This window comes from Giraffa tippelskirchi, chromosome 2 (genome assembly GCF_054371585.1).
Source record: "Giraffa tippelskirchi isolate mGirTip1 chromosome 2, T2T-mGirTip1v1.2.pri, whole genome shotgun sequence".
Lineage (NCBI taxonomy): Eukaryota > Metazoa > Chordata > Mammalia > Artiodactyla > Giraffidae > Giraffa > Giraffa tippelskirchi.
In genome coordinates this window covers 144,512,756-144,535,526 of record NC_137276.1, presented here as the reverse complement: position 1 = coordinate 144,535,526, position 22,771 = coordinate 144,512,756, and the positions used below count along the sequence as shown (strand labels likewise).

The following is a 22,771-nucleotide window of genomic DNA, read 5'->3' as shown; positions in this document are numbered from 1 at the left end:
CCTCAAGTCTTCTATTAATATAAATATTTTCCTCAGAATACTCCTTCTTGAGATACTGTTAATACTAAGATTCACTCAAGGTGGTGTCCTTCCTTTGTAAAATTAGTGTAATAAACTTTGCCTTATCAGTAGACTATTCTAGCGGTCTTTGGGGGATTCGGCACTCAACTCTTCTAGTAATGGGCTTCCCTAGTAGCTCAGATGGTAAAGCATCTGTCTGCAATGCAGGAGACCTGAGTTCAATCCCTGGGTCTGGAAGATTTACTAGAGAAGGAAATGGCAACCCACTCCAGTATTCTTGCCTGGAGAATCCATGGACAGTGGATCCTGGTGGGCTAGTCCATGGGGTCACAAAGAGTCGCACATGACTGCACAACTAACACACACAAGTAATTTAGCATCATCAACAAAGCTAAAATATTAATACACTTAAGTACCAGTAACTCCATTCCTGGGTATATATACTAGAGAAAAGCATAGAATGAGACATGCGCAAAAAGCATTTTTAATAGTTGTTGGAAACAATCCAAATGCCCATCAATAGTAAAGCAATGCATAGACAGATCTAGCATATTTATGCAATGGAAAGTTTTACAGTTATGAAAATAAACTACAGTGATACCTATAGATATAAGCAGAGAGGTTTTAGCTTGGGAGGAGAGTGCTTATGTCAGGTGCAGCATCAGAATGTATATCTGTATACTTTAGAAGATAAATTGGAAACTGGTGAGGAAGTGACATGTTACCTATGCCCACCTTTCATATGAAATTGTCCCTATTGGTGTGGATGAGAAGCCTTGAACAGAGAGAAAGCAACCATATTGTTTTACTTTATTTCCCTGTTGTGCTGTAAATTGCTTTTTTAGTTATCTGTTCAAAAAATGATCAAACTAACCCAGAGATAAAGCAGGAAATGAAATAAACCTAGTCCCTGCCCTCAGGGAACTACATTCTAGTGGAAGGGAGACAAATAAAATAATAAAGGCTAAATTAGGGATGTAGAGAAAAAGGGAAAGAAAAAAAGAATTTTAAGTCAGAGAAAGTAAGGACTTTGAAGAAAAAACTGGGTGAGAAGGCAGGGATGAGCATGCATGCATTCTCAGTCAGCCATGTCTGACTCTTTGTAACCCCATGGACTATAGCTTGCCAGGCTCCTCTGTCCACGGAATTTTTCAGGCAAGAATACTGGACTGTGGTTGCCATTTTCCTCCTCCAGGGAATGAAGAAGGGTGCTATTTTATATAAGGTACTTGGGAAAGGTCTCAGAAACAAAGAGATACTTCAATGGAGACCTGAAGGAAGCATAGGAATGAGCTACATGGATATTCAAGAGGAGAGTCCTCTAGACAAAAGTGTGTGCATGCTAAGTCACTTCAGTGGTGTCTCTTTGCAACACCATGGTTCATAGCCCATCAGGTTCCTCTGTCTATGGGGACTTTCCAGGCAAGAATACTGGAGTCAGTTGCCATGCCCTCTTCCAGGGATCTTTCGACCCAGGGATCGAAACAACAACTCTTATGTCTCCTTCATTGGCAAGCAGATTCTTTACCACTAGCAACTTGGGAAGCCCTTTAGACAAAGGTAGCCTTGAAGAAGAAACATACCGCTTTGTTTGAAGAACAGTAAAGAGTCCAGTGGAGCTTGAGGAGAAGTGGGAGATAAAGTCAGAAAAGTCTTGGGTTTAAATTTTTGACCAATAAGGGGGTAAATTCTTCCCCCTTCACCTAACTTTCATGTGACTTTTCTGTCAGTTCCATGGAAATAAGAAAACTGCTGCCTATTAAAAAGGCCATGGAGGCATCTATGCATTGGCTCTCTCTCTGCCCCTGCTTAAGGTCTTTTAATGCAGTGCCAAAACTTATTTCACATCCCTTATCATATCACTAATTAAATCATATTGTAATGTTTTTCTGATTGCCTTTATTTCCCACTAGGTTTTAAATTCTGTGATAACAAAAACCATATATCTATACATGCACACACATGTATCTTATCGTACTGACCATTGCATTATCATTAGAGCAAAATATGCATACACAATAAATACTGAATGCATGAGAGAATAAATATATTCTTCAAATGAATTATGGGTAAGATACTGAACACTATTATGAATAGAGAAACTTTTCTTATTTACTGATGCTATTTATGAAAAAAACCATTGAAATAATGATGCTCTCTAGAAATTTGAATCAACCACATGTGGTCTATGCATATTTTACCAAGTTACTCAGTGTCTCTTAAACTCAGATTTCTTCTCTGTACAATGAAAATAGTATTTAATGCAGAGTGAATGAAGACGAGAAGAAGGAGAAGCCTATCTACCCATAAGCTTATTATAAGATAAAAAGAGAGCATTATATGATAAAAAGAGAGCACACGTATAATGAACAAATAATAACCTTATTCTCATTTGAAGCTTTAACATGAGAAGTATAGAGCAACACTGAAGAGCTCCATTTCTCCACAATTAAGAGTGCTGATAAATTAACATAATTGGAATTTTCTCTCATCCTGATATCACTTTTCCACATCATTTACAGCCTGTCACTTTTTTGATAATTATATATTAATCATTTTTTATTGTGCATCTATGGGTAATCTACATGAAAAATGATTCTTACCAGTTGACAGAAAGAAGAAATGTTACCTAGAGAGGTTCAGTAAAGCCCATATTGTTCCAAAAACCAATAACTTGCTTTCCTTGTTTGAAAATGGTTTATTTCCCCAAGTCATCTGACATAAAAATTACATTTTTTTCTATTCTGAAATAACTCTGCTTTCTAAGATTCTCAGCAATCTCTTGTTCATGCATTTATTACTCGGTCTCATATCCCCAGACATTTAGTGTGGTCATTCTGGGATACCCATCTGTCTTCATACCCTGCTTCCACTGAGTTTATCTCTACTCTAGATTAGCCACATTTATTAATAAAAGCAGATATGATGAACCATCACTACTTGGTCTTCCTTAGTTTCATTCTTCCAAACCAGGGATTTTTAAAACATCCACTGTAAGTCTCAGAAAATGTTGATATTGGAGAGAACTTAAAAATATCCAAGAAGTGAAATATTAAAAAAAAAACACACTAATTATGCATGAAGAGAACTATTAAGTTTATCAAACACAAAAAATGTTCTCCATTATTTCCATGTTTAAAACAGATCACTTTTTTCAATATCCTATGCTAAAACATAATGGAAAAGAATATGAACAATAATATATATATATGTATGTATGTGTGTGTGTGTGTGTATATATATATATATATATAATTGAATCACTTTTCTGTACATCTGAAATTAACATCACATTGTAAATCAACTATACTTAAATAAAATTAATTTTAAAGAAAAGATCACTTTTAAGAGTATCACCTGCAGAAACTGCTATAGGCAATACTAGCTTGATAAGTCAATTTGAACAGGTGAAGGAGTCTATAGGCCCAACTGTTTAAGAAAGAAGTTCCATGCAATTTTTAATTCTTTTACTTAATTGTGACCCCCAACCTCTACTCTATTAGTGCAAACATGATGCTTTATGCTGTAGCTGAAGCAGGGTGTAGAGTACCTGCTAATAAATAGACCTTCAGAGAAAAAGAGATTCTAGTTATTTAGTCAAACCTTTAACAACTCAATATAACTGATTAGTGAAAGCCACAGGTTAGGTGTTACGGTACATTCAAAGATGGGGCAGAAGGGATACACTACATTCCAAAAATTATAGTCTATTAGAGAAAATAAGGTACATTTATGAACAATTGTAACTCACTACAAAGTTACCTATATATTAATGACTGACATAGTGGATATTTTATCATATTTTCAGTTTAGGGGTTTGTTTTGATGGATTCCTTTGTAAAATAACCGAATGCCATGCATATACCTAGATTCTCATTCTTGTTAAATTTCTTCAAATAATATATTTTTATTAATCTGTTTAGGTTTCTTGAAAATGGTTACATAATATATTTTTGAAAGTAAAATGGTTTGAATGTAATTGTAGAAGTAGCTATATACAAAGCTAATGCACTTGGATCACAAAGTTGGCACCAAGATAATCTGTGTCTCTGCAACTCTTGCTCCCAATTGAGCAAATACAGCCATCTCACGGCAACCCTTAAAACTTTAGACACAAGATCCCAAGGTACAGTGGCCACATTTCCAAACACAACTTGGAGCCAAAAGGCTTGATTTCATAATGAACTCATCGAAATAAGGAAAATCTGAAAGTGGCAGTTTGCTTGTCCCTAGGGTGTTCTGAAGGACATGAATAAAATAAATGTGAACCATTTCATTAAGGGTATCTGAATCTTCTATCTGGATCTTTGCTGAGGAAGTAAACAGGGTAAAAAATGTGAAAAGAAATAGCACATTCTATCTTCCCTTTTCATTGATTTGGGAATTAGTTACTTAGATCAAATAAATTATCTTTTTGGCATATAAATTAGGTGGCACTTAGGGGTTGTGATGAATATTTTGCTAATAAATTTCTTGTATTTAGATAAAATTTTTCTTGATTTGAGTTAATAATGAAAGATACACTAAATACTTTTTTCATTAGCAGATTCTTTACCGACTGAGCTGAAGGAAGCCCACTGTATAATTTTTTTAACATTTGCCATGTCTTCTTAAGTTGTCTGATACACTTTACTACCTTCTCAATGTAACTCTTTATTCCATGTCACACATTTTTCTTATACATCTCCTCTTTCCTTTATGTACTAAACTTGTTAATACAACCTGAACAAATAACAATTAATGTCATATCTCTATAGGTGCCAAAATATGCATCTCTAATATTTCAGTCTTTAAGTCTATAAAATGCATTATTACCAATACTTCAAGCACTTAATAAAAATGTATAGTTAACTGGTAAATTGAATATTAGAATTTTTCCTTTGGCCAAAAATGACAAGGAGAAATTTTAGGCTTTATAAACTATTGCTAAAAGTGGAATTCTATAGTTTTATTCAGTAGACTGATCACTGATAGCCATGCCTTATATCAAATATCTCTTAGACTGAGACATAAGAAATCAAATCAAGGAGTGAATAAATGCTACAGGCAACATGAACAACCATTGGAGTGAATATTGTCTTGATATTTATATGGTTATTTTATTTCATTGGCAATCACAGAGTATTGGTTGAAGTCTGGATCAATATTGAAATGGAGAAATAATAATAAGTCTAAGTGAATTAATTACCACTTGTTTAGTAAACAAAATCTTTCAAAGATTAAGTTCTTGGGTAAGCAATAAAATGAAATAGAAATATCCTGCTATACACAGAAGAATACATTCAGATATTTCTATCATTGACAAGAATAACAACTCTTTAAGGGAAGGAAGGGGGTATAACTTAAAATAGTTTATATTTATAAGACTGTCTCATATCATAAACATATGTTACCTTCTAAAAAATTAGTTGTTTTGGGGGTAATTCAATTTGTATGTTTACTTACAGAGCTTCTCACAGTGGGGCTTCTTAAATCAGTGATTCCTTGAAGCTTCTAAGGGTTTAGTCACCTCTTTAAAAGTAGAAGGTCATAACTGATAAGCATTTTAGATCCAGGCTGGCCAATAGGTTTACCTCATATGTGAATCTAGTCAATACATACTGGTTGTCCAAGATGATGCATTAGGAAAGACTGAGTTTCAGTGTAAATATGATGATTACCTTAGTATGTCTACCCATGGGACAAGAAGAGATTTACTTCATGAATACAGTGAATTTCTTATTTTCTTAACACTAATTAAATACTTTAAATGCATAAATACTTCATCAAATGCAGTGAAACTGGGAGTAAATGCATTAGCCAAACTCATCTTGTGACTATTTTCCACGTGCATTTCACTGTTTGTTTTTTTTTTCTGTCTCCTGTTACCTATGAAGTGGTTACAATGACTAGTCATATCAAAGTAATAGCAACTTAACAAAAATGCTTGCATGGCTTAGCACTGATCTTGCCTTTTCTGAAATACTAATTCTTATTCATTTGTAGACAAAAACATTGCTATAAATGGTAACAGATTTGATGATTGTCTTTGAAACATTATTGCTACTCTGCAATTTATACTGTTTTGTATCAGCCACATATTGTGAATGGGATTGACTTCAGTTTCAAGGGAAAGAAAGATTGTTCTAAGCTAATTAGGCTAACTTTAACCCCTTTTCCATTGTGATCAGTTCATGTAAACCTGGCCTAATCCAGTCAGCATACTAACTACACTATTCACAAGTGTAAGACCAGTTTAGAATAATAAGATCTCCCCCTCCACCACCATCCTAGGGCTTTCTAGAAAGTAGCATCCTTGCTGTCCTGAAAAAGTCACCAGAAAAGAAATCCTACCCTATTCTGACAGAATTATGAACAGATATGATACTAAAACTGCTATCAGGATTATTGTACCATGGCTAAACCCTTTGACTGTGTGGATCATAAGAAGCTGTGGAAAATTCTTAAAAAGCTGGGAGTATAAGACCACCTTACCTATCTCCTGAGAAACCTGTATGCAGGTCAAGAAGCAACTGTTAGAACCAGACATGGAACAGCAGACTAGTTTAAAATTGGGAAAGGAGTATGTCAAGGCTGTATATTGTCACCCTGCTTATTTACCTTATATGCAGAGTACATTATATGAAATGCTGGGCTGGATGAAGCACAAGCTGGAATCAAGATTGCTGGGAGAAATATCAATAACCTCAGATACTCAGATGACACCACTCTTATAACAGAAAGTGAAGAGGAACTAAAGAGCCTCTTGATAAATGTGAAAGAGGAGATTGTGAAAAAGATGGCTTAAAACCCATCATTCAAAAAGCAAAGATCATGGCATCTGGTCCCATCACTTCATGGCAAATAGGGAGAAAATGGAAACAGTGACAGACTTTATTTTCTTGGGCTCCAAAATCACTGCAGACAGTGACTGCACCCATGAAATTAAAAGACACATGCTCCTTGGAAGAAAATCTATCACAAGCCTAGACAGTGTGTTAAAAAGCAGAGACATTATTTTGCCAACAAAGGTCCATATAGTTAAAGCTATGGTTTTTCCAGTAGTCATGTATGGATGTGACAACTGGACCATAAAGAAGGCTGAGTGCCGAAGAATTGATGCCTTCAAACTATGGTGCTGGGGAAGATGCTTGAGAGTCCCTTGGACAGCAAGGAGATCAAACCAGTCAATTCTAAAGGAAATCCACCCTGAATATTCATTGGAAGGACTGATACTGAAGCTGAAGCTCCAATACTTTGGCCACCTGGTGCAAAGAACTGACTCATTGGAAAAGACTCTGATGCTGGGAAAGATAGAAGGCAGGAGGATAAAGAGATGACAGGGGATGAGATGGTTGGATGGCATCACCGACTCAATGAACATGAGTTTGAACAAACTTTTGGAGATAGTGAAGGACGTGGAAGTCTGGAGTACTGCTGTCCATGGGGTCACAAAGAGTAGGACATGACATAGTGACTGAACAACAAGAACTCCACTGGTAAGAAGTACAGTGTAGAGAAGGACAGAGCTGAGACGATAACAGATAAGTAGATCTGTTTTCCACCTGAAGAATGCCTCCTCTAGAATTTTCAATTGCATGAGAAAAATAGAATTATTTTATTTTTATTAAACAATTAGACATGGCTATTTATTAATAGTAAATGAAAACTTTCTGATATGTACCTTTTCAAGTTTCAGTGAAAATGTCTTTAAAATGGATTACCCTCTCTTCTGTTTTCTTTAAAGTCAATAAATATATGGATCACAATTCAGTTTCTTGATGACTCAGGAACATAATTGTGATCATTCATTATCATTTTATTTTTGAATACAGAAATATGACTATTTGAACCTCCACTAGGTTCATTAGAACCACTAGAACCTCCACTCCTCAAGGCCACTGTAATTTCAAATGTAATGAAGTTCCAATTCTTGACTTTTTAATTGAAATATTAAGTCAAAGTAAACATTGTTTATCTATCACAATGCCATTCAAACAAAAATTTGTTTCATTTCTTAAAATCTAATTCTTTGCTCAGTTACTGAAATTCAATTCGATGTCATAAAAATTTTCATATTTGTGGAATACATTCATTCTATCCTAAAATACCAGTTACTATGAACTCTTTAAGACAGATGCTGGATAACTGAAATTATGACTATACTAGAAGACAAAAAATGATAGCAATTTTTGATATTTTCTATATCACACCAACAGCAGCAGAATCTATAGGTCCAAAGATTGTTTCTTTAAAAATTACAGTAGACATTCAGGCTTCCCTGGAGAAGAAGGTATACATACATACATATGTAATTCACTGTTTTCTAAGGAATAATATTGAGAGAAGTTAGTACTGAGAGACTGTATCATTGATAAATTAATACCACATTGTATGTGTGTGTGTCTGGGCATGCATGTGTGCAGACATGAGGGGATCTTTTATTATAGTCACCCAAAGGGGCAGTGGGTACTGTCCCCAGAACATTTAAGTATCATGAACAAAGTTCATTATAACGACTCCAATACACTGCCCAGAGTCTTCTTGTTTGTTGTTTTATATTATATATTTTTTAATAAGTGATCATTGCCTAGTGATTTTAACTTTTTTATTATACAGAATCTGTGTCAATAGCACTTTTTGGAAGGACATTTGACTTGTTTACCAGAGCTGATTTGCTGTGCATCAACTACTCTGCTCTTTGCCTCTGTACTTCTACAGTCCTTTGAAAATGATGTTATCCGAGAATGGTATGACAAGACAAAGAACCTCTTATTAAAAGTGAGGAAAAATTCAGAAATTAACATTAAAATTCACTATCTACATATTAACAGATTTCTCAAATAAGAAGAGCTTGTATTTAAACCATACAATATTCAGTTATCACCAAAAAAAGTTACTTTACTAAGCTCCTGCTTCTGGAAATCTATTAGCTCATGAATACAACATGTCTCCAGTATTACAGGACACTTCCTGAAGTAGGCTCACTGCCTTTAAAAGACTCATAGTATACAGGTGATCACAGTGCTTCCTATTCTGACTTATATTAATAGCATATTTATATTCTGTAACAAATACATGCCAAAATTAGTTTTTAGGTACGTATAAAATATATTGGAGAAGGAAATGGCAACCCACTCCAGTACACTTGCCTGGGAAACCTCATGGATGGAGGAGCCTGGTAGGCTGCAGCCATGAGGTCGCGAAGAGTCAGACACGACTGAGCGACTTCACTTTCACTTTTCACTTTCATGCACTGGAGAAGGAAATGGCAACCCACTCCAATATTCTTGCCTGGAAAATCCCACAGACGAAGGAGCCTGGTGGGCTGCCGTCTATGGGGTCGCACAGAGTCGGACAGACTGAAGCGACTTAGCAGCAGCAGCAGCTGCAAAATATATATATATATACACACATATATACTCAGAGAATAGCAGTTTTTCCAGTTATTTCTATCTTCATATGCAGTAATAACTTCTAATATGTTGGAGCAGAATACCTACACTTTGATGAATAACTTCTTTTTTAAAAAGTAGTCAAATTTTGACGAGCTTCTATTGTGTAATAATTTGCTTTGGAGTAATAAAAGTGAAAAAGAAAAACTGATAGTAAATATAAGGCATGACTTTAAAAACTATAATATTTGCACAGTATAATGGAAAACGATAAACCAAACCTCTCTAGGCAAGAGGAAATATAGAGAGTACACTCTCCAACTTTAGTAAATGAAGATATTGAGTTTAATTACACATTTATGAAGAAAATACACACCTGTAATATTTCCCTTTCAAAGTATAAGAAGTTGGTTTAATATCCCATCATCTCCCTTGAGTAGGTCCAACTAGGATTCTTTATTACAAAGTACAATCTCTGCATTGAAAATACTTATTTGGGATATTTTCTGGTTTAGCTCATGTCATAAACACATAGAGTATAGATCTCTATGGAGACATTTGGCAACTAGCAACATAATTTTATATAGCAGAAAAAAAATTCCAGAGTGTTTTTGAAGATAAAAACAAAAGCTTTAAATACACAGCTTCAAAATAACCTCAGATATACACATAAACAGGATTAAAGAATATCATTTAGTTTTACTAAGTAGGATACAATAATCTCATATTTTATCCAAACAATATATCACAACATTAGAGGTACTTGGAAGACAGTCAGATTTGCTCATTTGGATTAGAAATCATAGCCAGGTTGTCTAAGCATTTAAAGAACTACAACAGAAATTCTATTAGCTCATGAATACAACATGCCTTTGAAAATCAAGAAAATGAATTAAAAACTATTTGGTCTCATCCTTTTCCTCTTACTTTATATAAGACTATGGAGCTACATTTTTAAGCTGGAGCTGAGAATTATATCTCAAGAGAAATAAAATCATTCTGTATTTTAGTCTTCCTCTACATTCTTTAGTTACAAGTAGAGTTTTTTAGATTTTCAGCTACCATGCAATAAGAATCTTAATATTATAACAACTGGTACAACCATAGTTTAATAATGACATTTAAAGATACCTGTAGATTCATATTTTCAAATCATGTTTTTAAAATTAAACCATGGAACTTTTCAGGCAAGAATAATGGAGTGAGTTGCCATTCGGTTCTCCAGGGTGTCTTCCCGATCCAGGGATTGAACCTGTGTCTCCAGTATTGCAGGTGGATTCTTTGCCTGCTAAGCCATTGGGGAAGCCCCAGTTAGCAGACTATGACTCCATTAATCAAAGTGATTGTGGTTAATCATTTCTAAATGAAGACAAACAGCCAAATGTAATTAATATTAACTGAAATGGTTAAAATTTTGAATTATTTAAATGTTTTTCATCACCGAGGACACAACCATTAGCCTTTATTCACATGACTGCAAAACTGAGTTTAAATTTATAGGTCTAAGTAAGAGCATATGCAGCTATATTGATAGAATATAAACTATAAGAATTATTGCCTTCATTATTAGGATTTACACAAAAACTGCTTTACTCTGCAATGCAATCTCACTATGACACTTTCTCCATATATACAATGGAAATAAATAGTATATGACTCCTACTGTTTTCTCTTTGGGATATTGTCCAAATAATTTCAGTAAAAGATCTCTATTTTGACATCAATAAAGAAGAAGAAATGTATATCCATTTAAGAATATTTTGAAACCACATACTAATAAGAATATATTAATATTGCATAATGTGTACTAATTAAGAATAAAAGAACTTTTTGTTTTTTTACTTAAATAAGGTGGGAAAAACAATGAAAGAATAAGCTGATATTTCTGGAGGAAGCTCATAAGCAGAATTAGGTCATTTGCTGGTTTCCATGGTACCACATGTATAAAGTATTTTTTTGTTTTATTGGCTACACCATTTATACTCAGAGGTTTTAAAATATAACATAGAAAATTTAGGGTTCCAGAAGAAAAGTACTATTAATTCAATAATATCATAGATAGTACATTTTCTCTAACACCCAAATGCTCTATATTCACATTTATTTTAAAGCTCTTTTCTTGTAAACATAGCTATAGTGTTTTTGTTTTGTTTAAAATACAAGTTATCATTCATCATTTATTGAATGTCTATTATGGCAAAATTTTAGCAATAAAATGATAACAAAATATATTAAATCCCAAAATATATAAAATAAATGTGCTTTGTCACTCAGTCGTGTCTGATTCTTTGCAACACCATGGACCGTAGCCTGGCAGGCTCCTCTGTCCATGGGATTCTCCAAGCAAGAATTCGAGTGGGTTGCCATTTCCTAGAGGGTGTTATATCAATTAAAAGTAGATCAATAAGGGATATCGAGATGTGTGGAGCTATTTATGGAACCTATTTGCGGATAATAGGAGAGAACAGAGGATCAGGCATAAATGAAGTGAAAAACAATTTTAAATGTCCAAATAACTGATTCAAAAGTTATAGTGAATGAGGGAATATACTTCTTCTCCAATAAAAGAAAAAAAATTGTGGTAAAAACACACAACATGAAATTTACCATCTTAACTGCTTTTAGGTGTATAGTTCAGTGGTATTAAATATATTCATGATGTATAATCATCACCACTATCCATCTCCATATCTCTTTTCACCTTTTGAAACTGAAACTCTACCCGATTAAACAGTAACTTCCACTCCATTTCCCCTCTTGCTTCTGGAAAAACCATTCTGCCTTCTGTCTCTCTGATTATGATGTATTCTAGGCGTCTCATGTAAGTGGAATCATACAGCATTTTTCTTTTTGTGACTGACTTATCTCACTTAACATATTGCCCTCAAGGTTAACTCATGTTGTAGCAAATGTCAGAGTTTCCTATCTTTTAGAAGTTGAATAATATTCTATAGTATGTACACACCACAGGTTTCTTATCCATTCATCTCCCTATGGGCACTTAGGTCAATTCCATATTTTAGTTAATGTGAATAATGGTATTGATACTATCAATATGGAGTAAACAAATATCTTTTTAAGATGCCACTTTCAATTCCTTGGGGTATATACCTGGAAGTAGAACTTGTGGATCATGTAGTAACTCTATTTTTAAATTTTTGAGTTTTCCACAGTAGCACTACTATTTTGCATTGCCACCAATAGTTCACAGGGGTTCTGATTACTCCAGATCCTCACCAACACTTGTTATTTTCTGCTTTGTTTTGTCTCTTGATATTAGCCATTTTAATGGGTGCAAGGTGGTGGGTGGATATGCTTTTGAACATCTCTTTCTTCTTATAGTATTGTCTCCCTTTAGATTCCATGAAACATTCTACCTTGGATCATTAGTCCTCTCCATTTTTCAGTTGGTCCTCATTATGAGTACTGTCTGGGTAACACCATGTGAATCATCAGTGATGATCAAAATATTCCATAACATATGCTACTCAATGCTGCAGTCACTAGCCATATGTAATCACTAAACATGAGAACTGTGGTTAATGAGATGGAAAAAACAAAAGCCTAATCTAATATAATTTATTTTAATTTAATTTAAATCAACCTGTGACTAGTGGTGATTATATCAGATAATGCATTTCTAGATCCTACTTCTCCCTGAACTGAAACCTCACATGTCCCACTGCCTCCTTTGAATGCCTTACAGCATCCAAACTTCCACATATCCATCATCAAACTCATTAGCACTTTTTTCAGGCCAGCCCACAATTTAGTTAGTTCAATAACATTAACTTTGTCCAAGATAGAACTATTCAAATGATCCTTTACTATTTGTTCTGTTTCATGTTTCATGTCTAGTAAATCATGTATCCTGTCATTTAGTCTTAGAAATGACTTTTAAATCTACCTTCTGTTTTCCAAAATACATAACATCATTTCTCACATATTACTAACAACAATCAGCTCTTTAAAGAACTCTTGGGGGAAATTCATTGATATTAAAATTGGAATTCTTAAATTTCTCAAACATCAAATTCTCCAGTGAATTCTTCAAATCTCTTGTGCTGTGCCTAGTCACTCAGTCGTGTCTGACTCTTTGCGATCCCACGGACGGTAGCCTGTGAAGCTCCTCTATCCATCAGGATTCTCCAAGCAAGAACACTGGAGTGGGTTACCATACCCTCCCCTCCAGGTGATCTTCCCAACTCAGGGATCAAATTCGGGTCTCCTGAATTGCAGGCGGATTCTTTCCTGTCTGAGCCACCAGGGAAGCCCGAATCTCTTAGTCAGAGGTAAAATCTCTTAGAGGTTAAAGCGCCACCCTCTCCTCTCTCATTCTTTGTCCATATTACTATCATATTGTTTAGTAATTATATTGACATATTTTGCTTACCTTGGACCCACTCCTGTATGTAAATTGTTTTGTATTTTAAGTGTTTTGCTTCATCCTTGGCTTATAATAGGCTACAATTAATAGAATGCTAAGATAACTAATAGCAATTTATGAACTAAATGTTAAAGATTTAGAAATGCAATGAGAAAATTCCTTAGTGTAGAAGGAGAAATAAGCCTATTTTCAAAACATAAATGCAGGGTGATTTTTATTCATTTATTAAAAGATTAAGCAGCTAAGATTTATATTGGCATTTCATTTATGCTTAATCTTTGGAAGAATTAGTTTGGCTTCATGATAAGTTAAAAGAACAAATGCTATTTTTAAGGTAATTATAGAGGATAAGAAAAACATCTTCAACATTGATGTAAGATGTTGCCCCTCGGCAGTTTTATGTTGTACCACTTGACTGTCATTGAAGCCATGATAAATTATATATTTTGGCATCAATAGTGAGCCCCATTCATTATTTTCTTAGGTTTTATGCTTTATAACAAAAAGAAAAATTCCAAGATAAATTCAAACTGTGTAAAACATTTCTTTTTTTTTGAAAAAAGAACTACAGGATACATTGGAAAACTAGGATTCAACTCACAGCTTGCATCCCATGTATAAGTGTCATTTATTTATTTATAATTTGTTTATATTCAAAAAAGCACCAATGATAAGTTATTAAGTTTTTAATACTTAGAAATGTTAATTTAATTTGACATAAATTATATTTGTGAAAAGAAAGATCTAGAATGCAGTTCTTAATTTGGACAAAATAACAGATTACATGAACATTTATATAAGATGTATGTATTTATTGTAATTATTTAATTAGATGACATTAAATACATGATTGTGTTATAGTGTTGTGTATCAAGTTTAAACTTTTGCTGGGAGAATAAGGACTAGTATCTTCAATATTTCCATTACTTCTGATTTCTTGAAAATGGTTTAGTAGTGATATAATATCAATAATAGCTGTGCTTTATCATTTTACAAAGTGTTCCTCATATTTCATATTATTTTCATAATTGGCAGTAACAGAATTGATACCTATCTGTATCTTTTTGTTAAAAATCCAGTGCTATTATAATAATACACTACTATGTGAAATAGGAGTATACCACACATGCGATATACTCTGATAATACCACTATTATCCCCACTAAAACAAAATATTCTAAAGACCTCAACCCTTCACAAATGAAATTTTATACTCCATTTGTACACATTAACTTATTAATATATTCTCAGCATTTAATTAATTAATTTAGTTATATGTTTTAATGTCTAATTTATTGTTTCTTTTCATATTTAAAGGAAAAGCTAAATGCAAATAATGCAGGTAAGTGACTACTTAGAAGACATTAACACTATTATTTTTTAATGTCAATAATTATACTCAATTATATATATATTGCATTTCTAGAGAAATGTACATATCATATTTTCATTTCACAGAATCCTAGTGAGGAAATCATTATGAGTATACTTCTTTTTGATGTAGAAAATAAAGTTCTATTAAATAACATAACAAATTGGGAACCAAAGCAGAATTAAAATCCATATTTCCTAGTTTTGCACTCTAGTCAATCCCTCTATATTTGTACTTTCATTTCATTGTTGATCAAAGAAAATACGATTTAAAAAAAAAGTATCTATTAAATACTTTGTTTTATGGCTCTACAAGTTCTTACAATGGTGAGATAAGACTGAACTTCTGAAGCACAATTCTTCCCTTGGCCTATGTCTACAACACTAGTGGTTACCACAGGTAATTGTGACTGAGGAAACAGTATCAACATTAAGTAAATATATGTGGTCCTTAAAAAGTGTCACAGAACACCTGATTCTGCACTTTAAGTAGGTTTTAATTTTTCACAGACTTGTTTTCACCATTCATCTAACGGGTTAAACATTAGCGTGCACAAGAAATACATTTTAAAATACCTGTAGAACATGTACTATATCTGTGTATAAATTTGTGTCTTCACTCAACTAGTCTCTTATTCTCTGTTTCACACTAAGTACTGATCTCATATTTATATGCTCAGGCCATGCTCTATGCTCCCCTACTCCTTTTCTCACCCAGTCATTCTTGCTTCCTAACATTCTCTCAGGAGGTGAGGGGTGGCTAAGATCTCACATGACAATAACCCATGTGTGTTTTTACATCTAAAATCTAAACCTTAGCATTTTCTATCACTGGAGATTTCACACGTTAGACGTGAAATCATCTCATTATATATCTGATATCAATATGGTCTCAAATTTCCCCTTCTATAAACATTTATGAATTTCCTGATCCAGAGTAAAGCAGGAAAAATGGAGAAAATATTATTGTTTCATTGCCCTAAAAATCCTCTAATGCTTTACTTAAAAATAAGTAAATAAACTTAGGCTCTAAGTACCCATAACATTTGAACAAATATACACATACATATAAACACACACACACACACACCCTTATCCAAATATATATAGATATAAATATTTACATAGATATACATATATATAGATAACAGATATGTATTTTTCTTTCTCTCTTTGCATACCAGGAATACAGTTAAGATTTTAAATGCTAGGGACTTATTATTTGGGAGCCCCTTCTATCTTATTGTATCCAAGTAACAATGAATGATCAGAGGATGGATATATTCAAAACTAAGCCAAGGAACTAGATTAGACTGGAAAGGAAAGAATTATAATTGTAGTTAAATTTAGAAATCTTGAGCTTAGGAGAATTTTACATAAAGTGTGGTTGAAATTTTACTTACTTTAAAAGTTCAGAAAAAAATAAATGTACACATCTCTTAAATGCCAGGGTACCTAGAATTTTAGTTTTAGTATTCTGAATTCATTCTATTGCCACTCATTGAGTTCAGTTATTATACCACAATTTCTCTTTCTAAAGCATAAAAAGAGCCTTGTAACATTTCACTAAGAAGATGTAAGAATGACTCAGTATTTTATCTAAGCATATATAAATATGGATTACTTTAAGAGTACTGAAATATCAATATTCTGTTCAAACTCTATCCCCCAAAGGCAGGCTATAATTGATTAAATCAATAGTTGGTAAATGTAAAACTTCACATGATGTCATATGTTCTTGGAACATTAAACTTATTTGCTCCACACTGTAGAATTTAATTTTCTTCATTCTATAAACTCAAAGTCAAGTATTTACCATAAACATAGATATAAGCACCATAGAAGAAAATCAATTAATATAAATGCAGTCTAACTTTTCCTTTAAGAAAAAGAATCATTTTTTTCTGCAACAACGAAGTACCACAATGAACCATGCACCTTAAATATTGGAACAAATCTTTGAAGATATAGAAATTCAGACTCATTTTGTATTGTCCTTAATCTGAGGTAAAGGAAGTATACTTGAGAATATACCACAAGTCTAGTTTCAGATTAAGAATTTTATTAAGAATCTATTTTGGTAGTATATATAAAATGGGATACTACTCAACCATACAGAAAGAATAAAATGTTGCTATTTGCATCAACATGGCTGGACTTGGAGGACATTGTGCTAAGTGAGATACATCAGACAGGAAAAGATGAACACTATATATCATTTATATGTGGAATTGAAAAAGTACACCAAGTTAGTGAATTCAAAAAAGAAGTAGACTCACCAATATACAGAACAAACTAGTGATTACCAGTGGGGAGAGGGAACTGGGAAGGGAGATAAAAGGGCAGGGAAGTACAAGATGCAAACTTTAATGCATAAAATAAGCTACAAGGATGTATTGTATAATGCAAGGAATATAACCCATATTTTATAACAACTATAAATGGAGTAAAATCTTTAAAATTTTGAATTACTATTGTATATCTGTAACTTACATAATACTGCATCGACTATACTTCAATTAAAAAAAGAATTGATTTTTGAATATAATCATCAGTTATTGGTCTGTTTGATCTTGACAGAATTGCTTATTATCTTTACTGCATGTAAAATAATAGGAGGTTCTTAAAATTCTTTCTAGTATACTCTAAAAATGAATATATATAGATTTCCATTGAATGGCTATTTTCCTTTCCTCCATTCACTAACTGAAAGAACAAAACCTTAACTTTTTCATGAATACATTCCCCTCTTACCTTGGTAATGGTCTCATGCAGATTGAAAAAAGGATCCATTTCTTCAATTTTTGTTGCATGTTTAGGAAAAAGAGCCTCAGAGAGAAAACTCGGACCCTGTGGAAAACCAGAAAATAAGCATTTTAAACTCTTCATTGATTTTGTTTTTCAAATGCTCACTGGATTTTCTTTAAAGCTACAGAAAGACTCTAAATTGCATCAAGGTCTCTGTTGATTGTTGGGTTTCATTCTACTGATCTAATTAATAATGAGATATTCATAAGCTAAAATAAGTAGATTCTATAACTCGACATTATTTGCATTTATAAAAGGATGTTTTCTTTCTCAGAAAAGAGCATTATTTGCATTTCAAAAAAAGGGGGGCGATTAATTGCAAACTTATTACAGAGTAAGATACCTTGACTGCAAAACCATATCTGAAACCTCTTTCAGATATGATTTTGCAATTTAATCCTTTAAGCAAGCATTAACTTCTATGCTTAAAGCCTGGTAGAATGGAATGCTTTTGAATAAAACAAAGTCTTGTCAACAAGGTGCATAATATTATAAATATTGCAAAACTTCAAAACTATAGTAAGATATATTTTAGATAGAATAAACTCATTACGTTATGTGCTGCCGATATAGAGTTAAGATGGTTGAAATAAATCAAGATACTGTAATTAATTATTTTGTACTTGCAGGTATAGATAAAATTCAGATCGCAAGAAGTCATGGGGTGCTGATAATCCATTATGGTATAAATATTTATTGCCCTCCCCCCAGTTCATATACTGAAATACTAATCTCCAAAGTAACCAGATTAGGAGGTGGAGCCTTAAGGATGTGATTAGATCATGAGGGCTCTGTTCACATAATTGGGATTAGTGTCCTTATAAAAGAGACCTCACAGAGCTTCTAAGTCCCTTATATGAGATAAAACAAGAACTCTGACACCTGGCACAGGGCTCTTACCCGAGCATTAATTCAGTTCAGTCACTCATTTGTGTCCGACTCTTTCCGACCCTATGGACTTCAGCATGCCAGGACTTCCTGTACATCAACAACTCCCGGAGTTTACTCAAACTCATGTCCATTGAGTCGGTGATGCCATCCAATCATCTCATCCTCTGTCAACCCCTTGTTCCACCTTTAATCTTTCCCAGCACAGTGGTCTTTTCAAATGAGTCAGCTCTTCACATCAGGTGGCCAAAGTATTGGAGTTTCAGCTTCAACATCAGTCCTTCCAATGAACATCCAGGGCTGATCTCCTTTAGGATGGACTGGTTGGATCTCCTTGCAGTCCAAGGGACTATCAAGAGTCTTCTCCAATACTACAGTTCAAAAGCATCAATTCTTCAGAGCTCAGCTTTATACTTCAACACTCACATCTATACATGACAACTGGAAAAACCATAGCCTTGACTAGATGGACCTTTGTTGACAAAGTAATGTCTCTGCTTTTTAATGTGCTGTCTAGGTTGGTCATAATTTTCCTTCCAAGGAGTGTCTTTTAATTTCATGGCTGCAATCAGCATCTGCAGTGATTTTGGAGCCCCAAAAATAAAGTCTGACACTGTTTCCACTGTTTCCTCATCTATTTGCCATGAAGGGATGGGACCAGATGCCATGATCTTGGTTTTCTGAATGTTGAGCTTTAAGCCAACTTTGGCACACTCCACTTTCACTTTCATCAAGAGGCTCTTTAGTTCTTCTTCGCTTTCTGCCATAAGGGTGGTGTCATCTGCATATCTGAGGTTATTGATATTTCTCCTGGCAATCTGGATCCCAGCTTGTGCTTCATCCAGCCCAGCGTTTCTCATGATGTACTCTGCATATAAGTTAAATAAGCAGGGTGACAATACACAGCCTTGACGTACTTTGGATCCAGTCTGCATTTCCTATTTGGAACCAGCCTGTTGTTCCATGTCCAGTTCTAACTGTTGCTTCCTGACCTGCATACAGGTTTCTCAAGAGACAGGTCAGGTGGTCTGGTATTCCCATCTCATTCAGAATTTTCCACAGTTTGTGGTGATCCACACAGTCAAAGGCTTTGGCATAGTCAATAAAGCAGAAATAGATGTTTTTCTGGAACTCTCTTGCTTTTTTCGATGATCCAACAGATGTTGGCAATTTGATCTCTGGTTCCTCTGCCTTTTCTAAAACCAGGTTGAAAATCTGGAAGTTCACAGTTCATGTACTGTTGAAGCCTGGCTTGGAGAATTTTGAGCATTACTTCACTAGAATGTGAGATGAGTGCAATTGTGTGATAGTTTGAGCATTCTTTGACAATGCCTTTTTTTGGGATTGGAATGAAAACTGACCTTTTCCAGTCCTGTGGCCACTGCTGAGCTTTCCAAATTTGCTGGCATATTTAACGCAGCACTTTCACAGCATCATATTTTAAGATTTGAAATAGCTCAACTGGAATTCCATCACCTCCACCTGCTTTGTTCGTAGTGATGCTACCTGACCACGCTGGCACTCTAATCTTGAACTTCCAGCCTCCAGAACTTGAGAAATAAATTTCTGTTGTTTCTAAGCCACTCAATCTCTGATACTTTGTTATAGCATCTGAAATGGTCTAAGACACTACCTGAAACAATGCTCTTGTAGTTATTAACACTGTAAGTATACTATGAAATTATTATTATCTACATATAAGTTTTATTTGAAAACCTGAAGTAACTAGAGTTATTTGTCTAGAAAAAACATGTCTTGGGACAGGATATAAGTACTTATGGAGATGATAGATAAGGAAAAAGCAAGATGGTAGATAGGTAAGTTTTTCAAATTTTATCATGGGAATGAGATAAAATCAGTCTATACCAACAATGACCACAGAGGGTAACAAATTTTATTTGAATTCTGTTAGAACTATTTATTAGATCAATCCAACAGTAGAACAAATTACTTTAGAATCTATCAATGGTGGGAAAGAAAGTTAGGATGATATAGTTGATAGACTCAGAAATGATACAGGTGAGAAATGAAACCAACATAATTATAAGTCTCTATATGTTAAATAATTCTGTGATCAAGCATATCCTTCACTTCTTATTTTGAACAATATTATGATTTTTTTTTAAGTTATTTAGTTGTTTGCTCTAGCATATATGCGTTTTTGGATAAGACCACAAATCAACCAAAGAGCTTACCTATCAAGACTAATAGCTTATTTACCAAAACTTGTTTATGTTCCTCTCCTCATTTTGCTTGCCATTCTAAAATTAATTTTAGAAACTGCCCAGTTCCAACCAGCCCTTCACTTTTTAAGACCTGCCATAAAACCACACAACTAAGGCTTAAAATAAATCATAAATGCCCTCTCCTAATTTCCCACCATTCTAAGAGACTACTAAGATTCTCTGTTATGGGCTGGGAAATTAGTCATTGCATATACAATTAAGTTAGAATGAGGTCATATTGGAGTAAAGTGGGCCCCTACCACAATATGATTAGTGTCATTATACAGAAAAGGAAATTTAGAGACAAATTTGTACACAAGGAGTAAGCCACGTGGACATGAATGCAGAGATTGGAGCAATGTGTCTACAAGCCAAAGAAGTACAAACAGTGCCTGAAAACCACCAGAAGCTAGGCAAGAGGCTTGGAACCGACTCTCTGTCACAGACCTCAGAAGAAAGCGACACTGATAACACCTTGAACTGTCAAGACAACATATTTCTGTTGTTGAAGGCACTCAATCTCTAATGCTTTATTATTCAGGCCTAGGAAACCAATACACTCAGTCAAGGTGGTATTCTTCTTTACTGCAATAAGTATAATACATTTAATTTTGTCTGTCAATTGGGTTTTGTTTTGGTATTTTGTTTTGGTATTTCAGTCAATATAGATCAGTTAAAATTTTGATTTGCCATAGTTCTGTGGCATCTTAATCTCTAAAGGATTAGTTGCAGCAGCTAAGAAATTTTGGAGATTTACATACTTCACAGAGATGTTGTGAACAGTCAAAGCCTGCTAATAGGAGACACTATGTTAATGGCATTGATGACATTGCTAAAAACAATACATATCATGATAATAATGATGAGAGTGGTAAAGATGCGGTAGTGATTATGGTAGGATGCTGAACTAAAGGAAATCCAAAGACTCTATTTATGATCCTCAGAAAAAGTATACAATTTGCACAGAGATATCTTTAAATTGATTTTAGTGAAAGTATGACATGGACAATTTGTGGCATTCATTGTCATTTAATAATTTAACTTGAAGTCCTTAAAAGTTTTCCCCATGAGTAGTTGTAAATAAACTCCTTAAATTAATTTTATCTTATTAGTATATTTTAGACTTCATAATTAGTGCAAAATTAAAATACCAGCAAGCCTCAAACTGAATGATCCCATAAGAATATAAATTGGGAGTTATAATTAATGAGGTTTTATTGAACTTTCAATTATTCAAAAGCAGAACATATTGATTTAAATCATCCATATATATCTTATTCTCTAATATAACCCCCTTGTCTATCTTGTTCCTTCACCTGCCTCTTACATACGATTCATATCAGTCTTTCTTTCTAGTGAATTTTTTAAATCATTTAAAAAATATGCTTTTAACACTTACTATATGTCAAGTGCTACACTAAATACAGAATATAGTCCTTAACCTCATGGAGTTTAATTTAATGGGATTTGAGTCCATAATAGATCAAACATCACTGTCTTTGAAAATATTAAGACACTGCCATTCTTTTTCATATATATATTAATATAATAATCATTTATGAACAAGTTTTTGCATATCCTGACATAAAAAAGTAATGAAAAGATTTTTTAAAAAGGGATATATTCATTGTGAAAGTTTTTCACTGCTATCACATTAACTATGAGTGATGGCTGTTTGATAATATCGCCCATCTGTT

At 33.7% G+C, this 22,771-nt stretch overlaps 1 protein-coding gene across 3 annotated transcripts in view; it reads right to left on the bottom strand.

Moving 5' to 3' along the window:
- The window catches only part of NAALADL2 (N-acetylated alpha-linked acidic dipeptidase like 2), a 1,599,429-nt gene that overhangs the window by 211,823 nt on the left and 1,364,835 nt on the right, over positions 1-22,771 (bottom strand). For all 3 annotated transcript variants that reach the window (XM_081570965.1, XM_081570964.1, XM_081570966.1), the window contains one exon: positions 17,908-18,003. In XM_081570965.1, the coding sequence (XP_081427091.1) occupies positions 17,908-18,003 (96 nt within the window). The remainder of the gene's footprint in view (positions 1-17,907; positions 18,004-22,771) is intronic.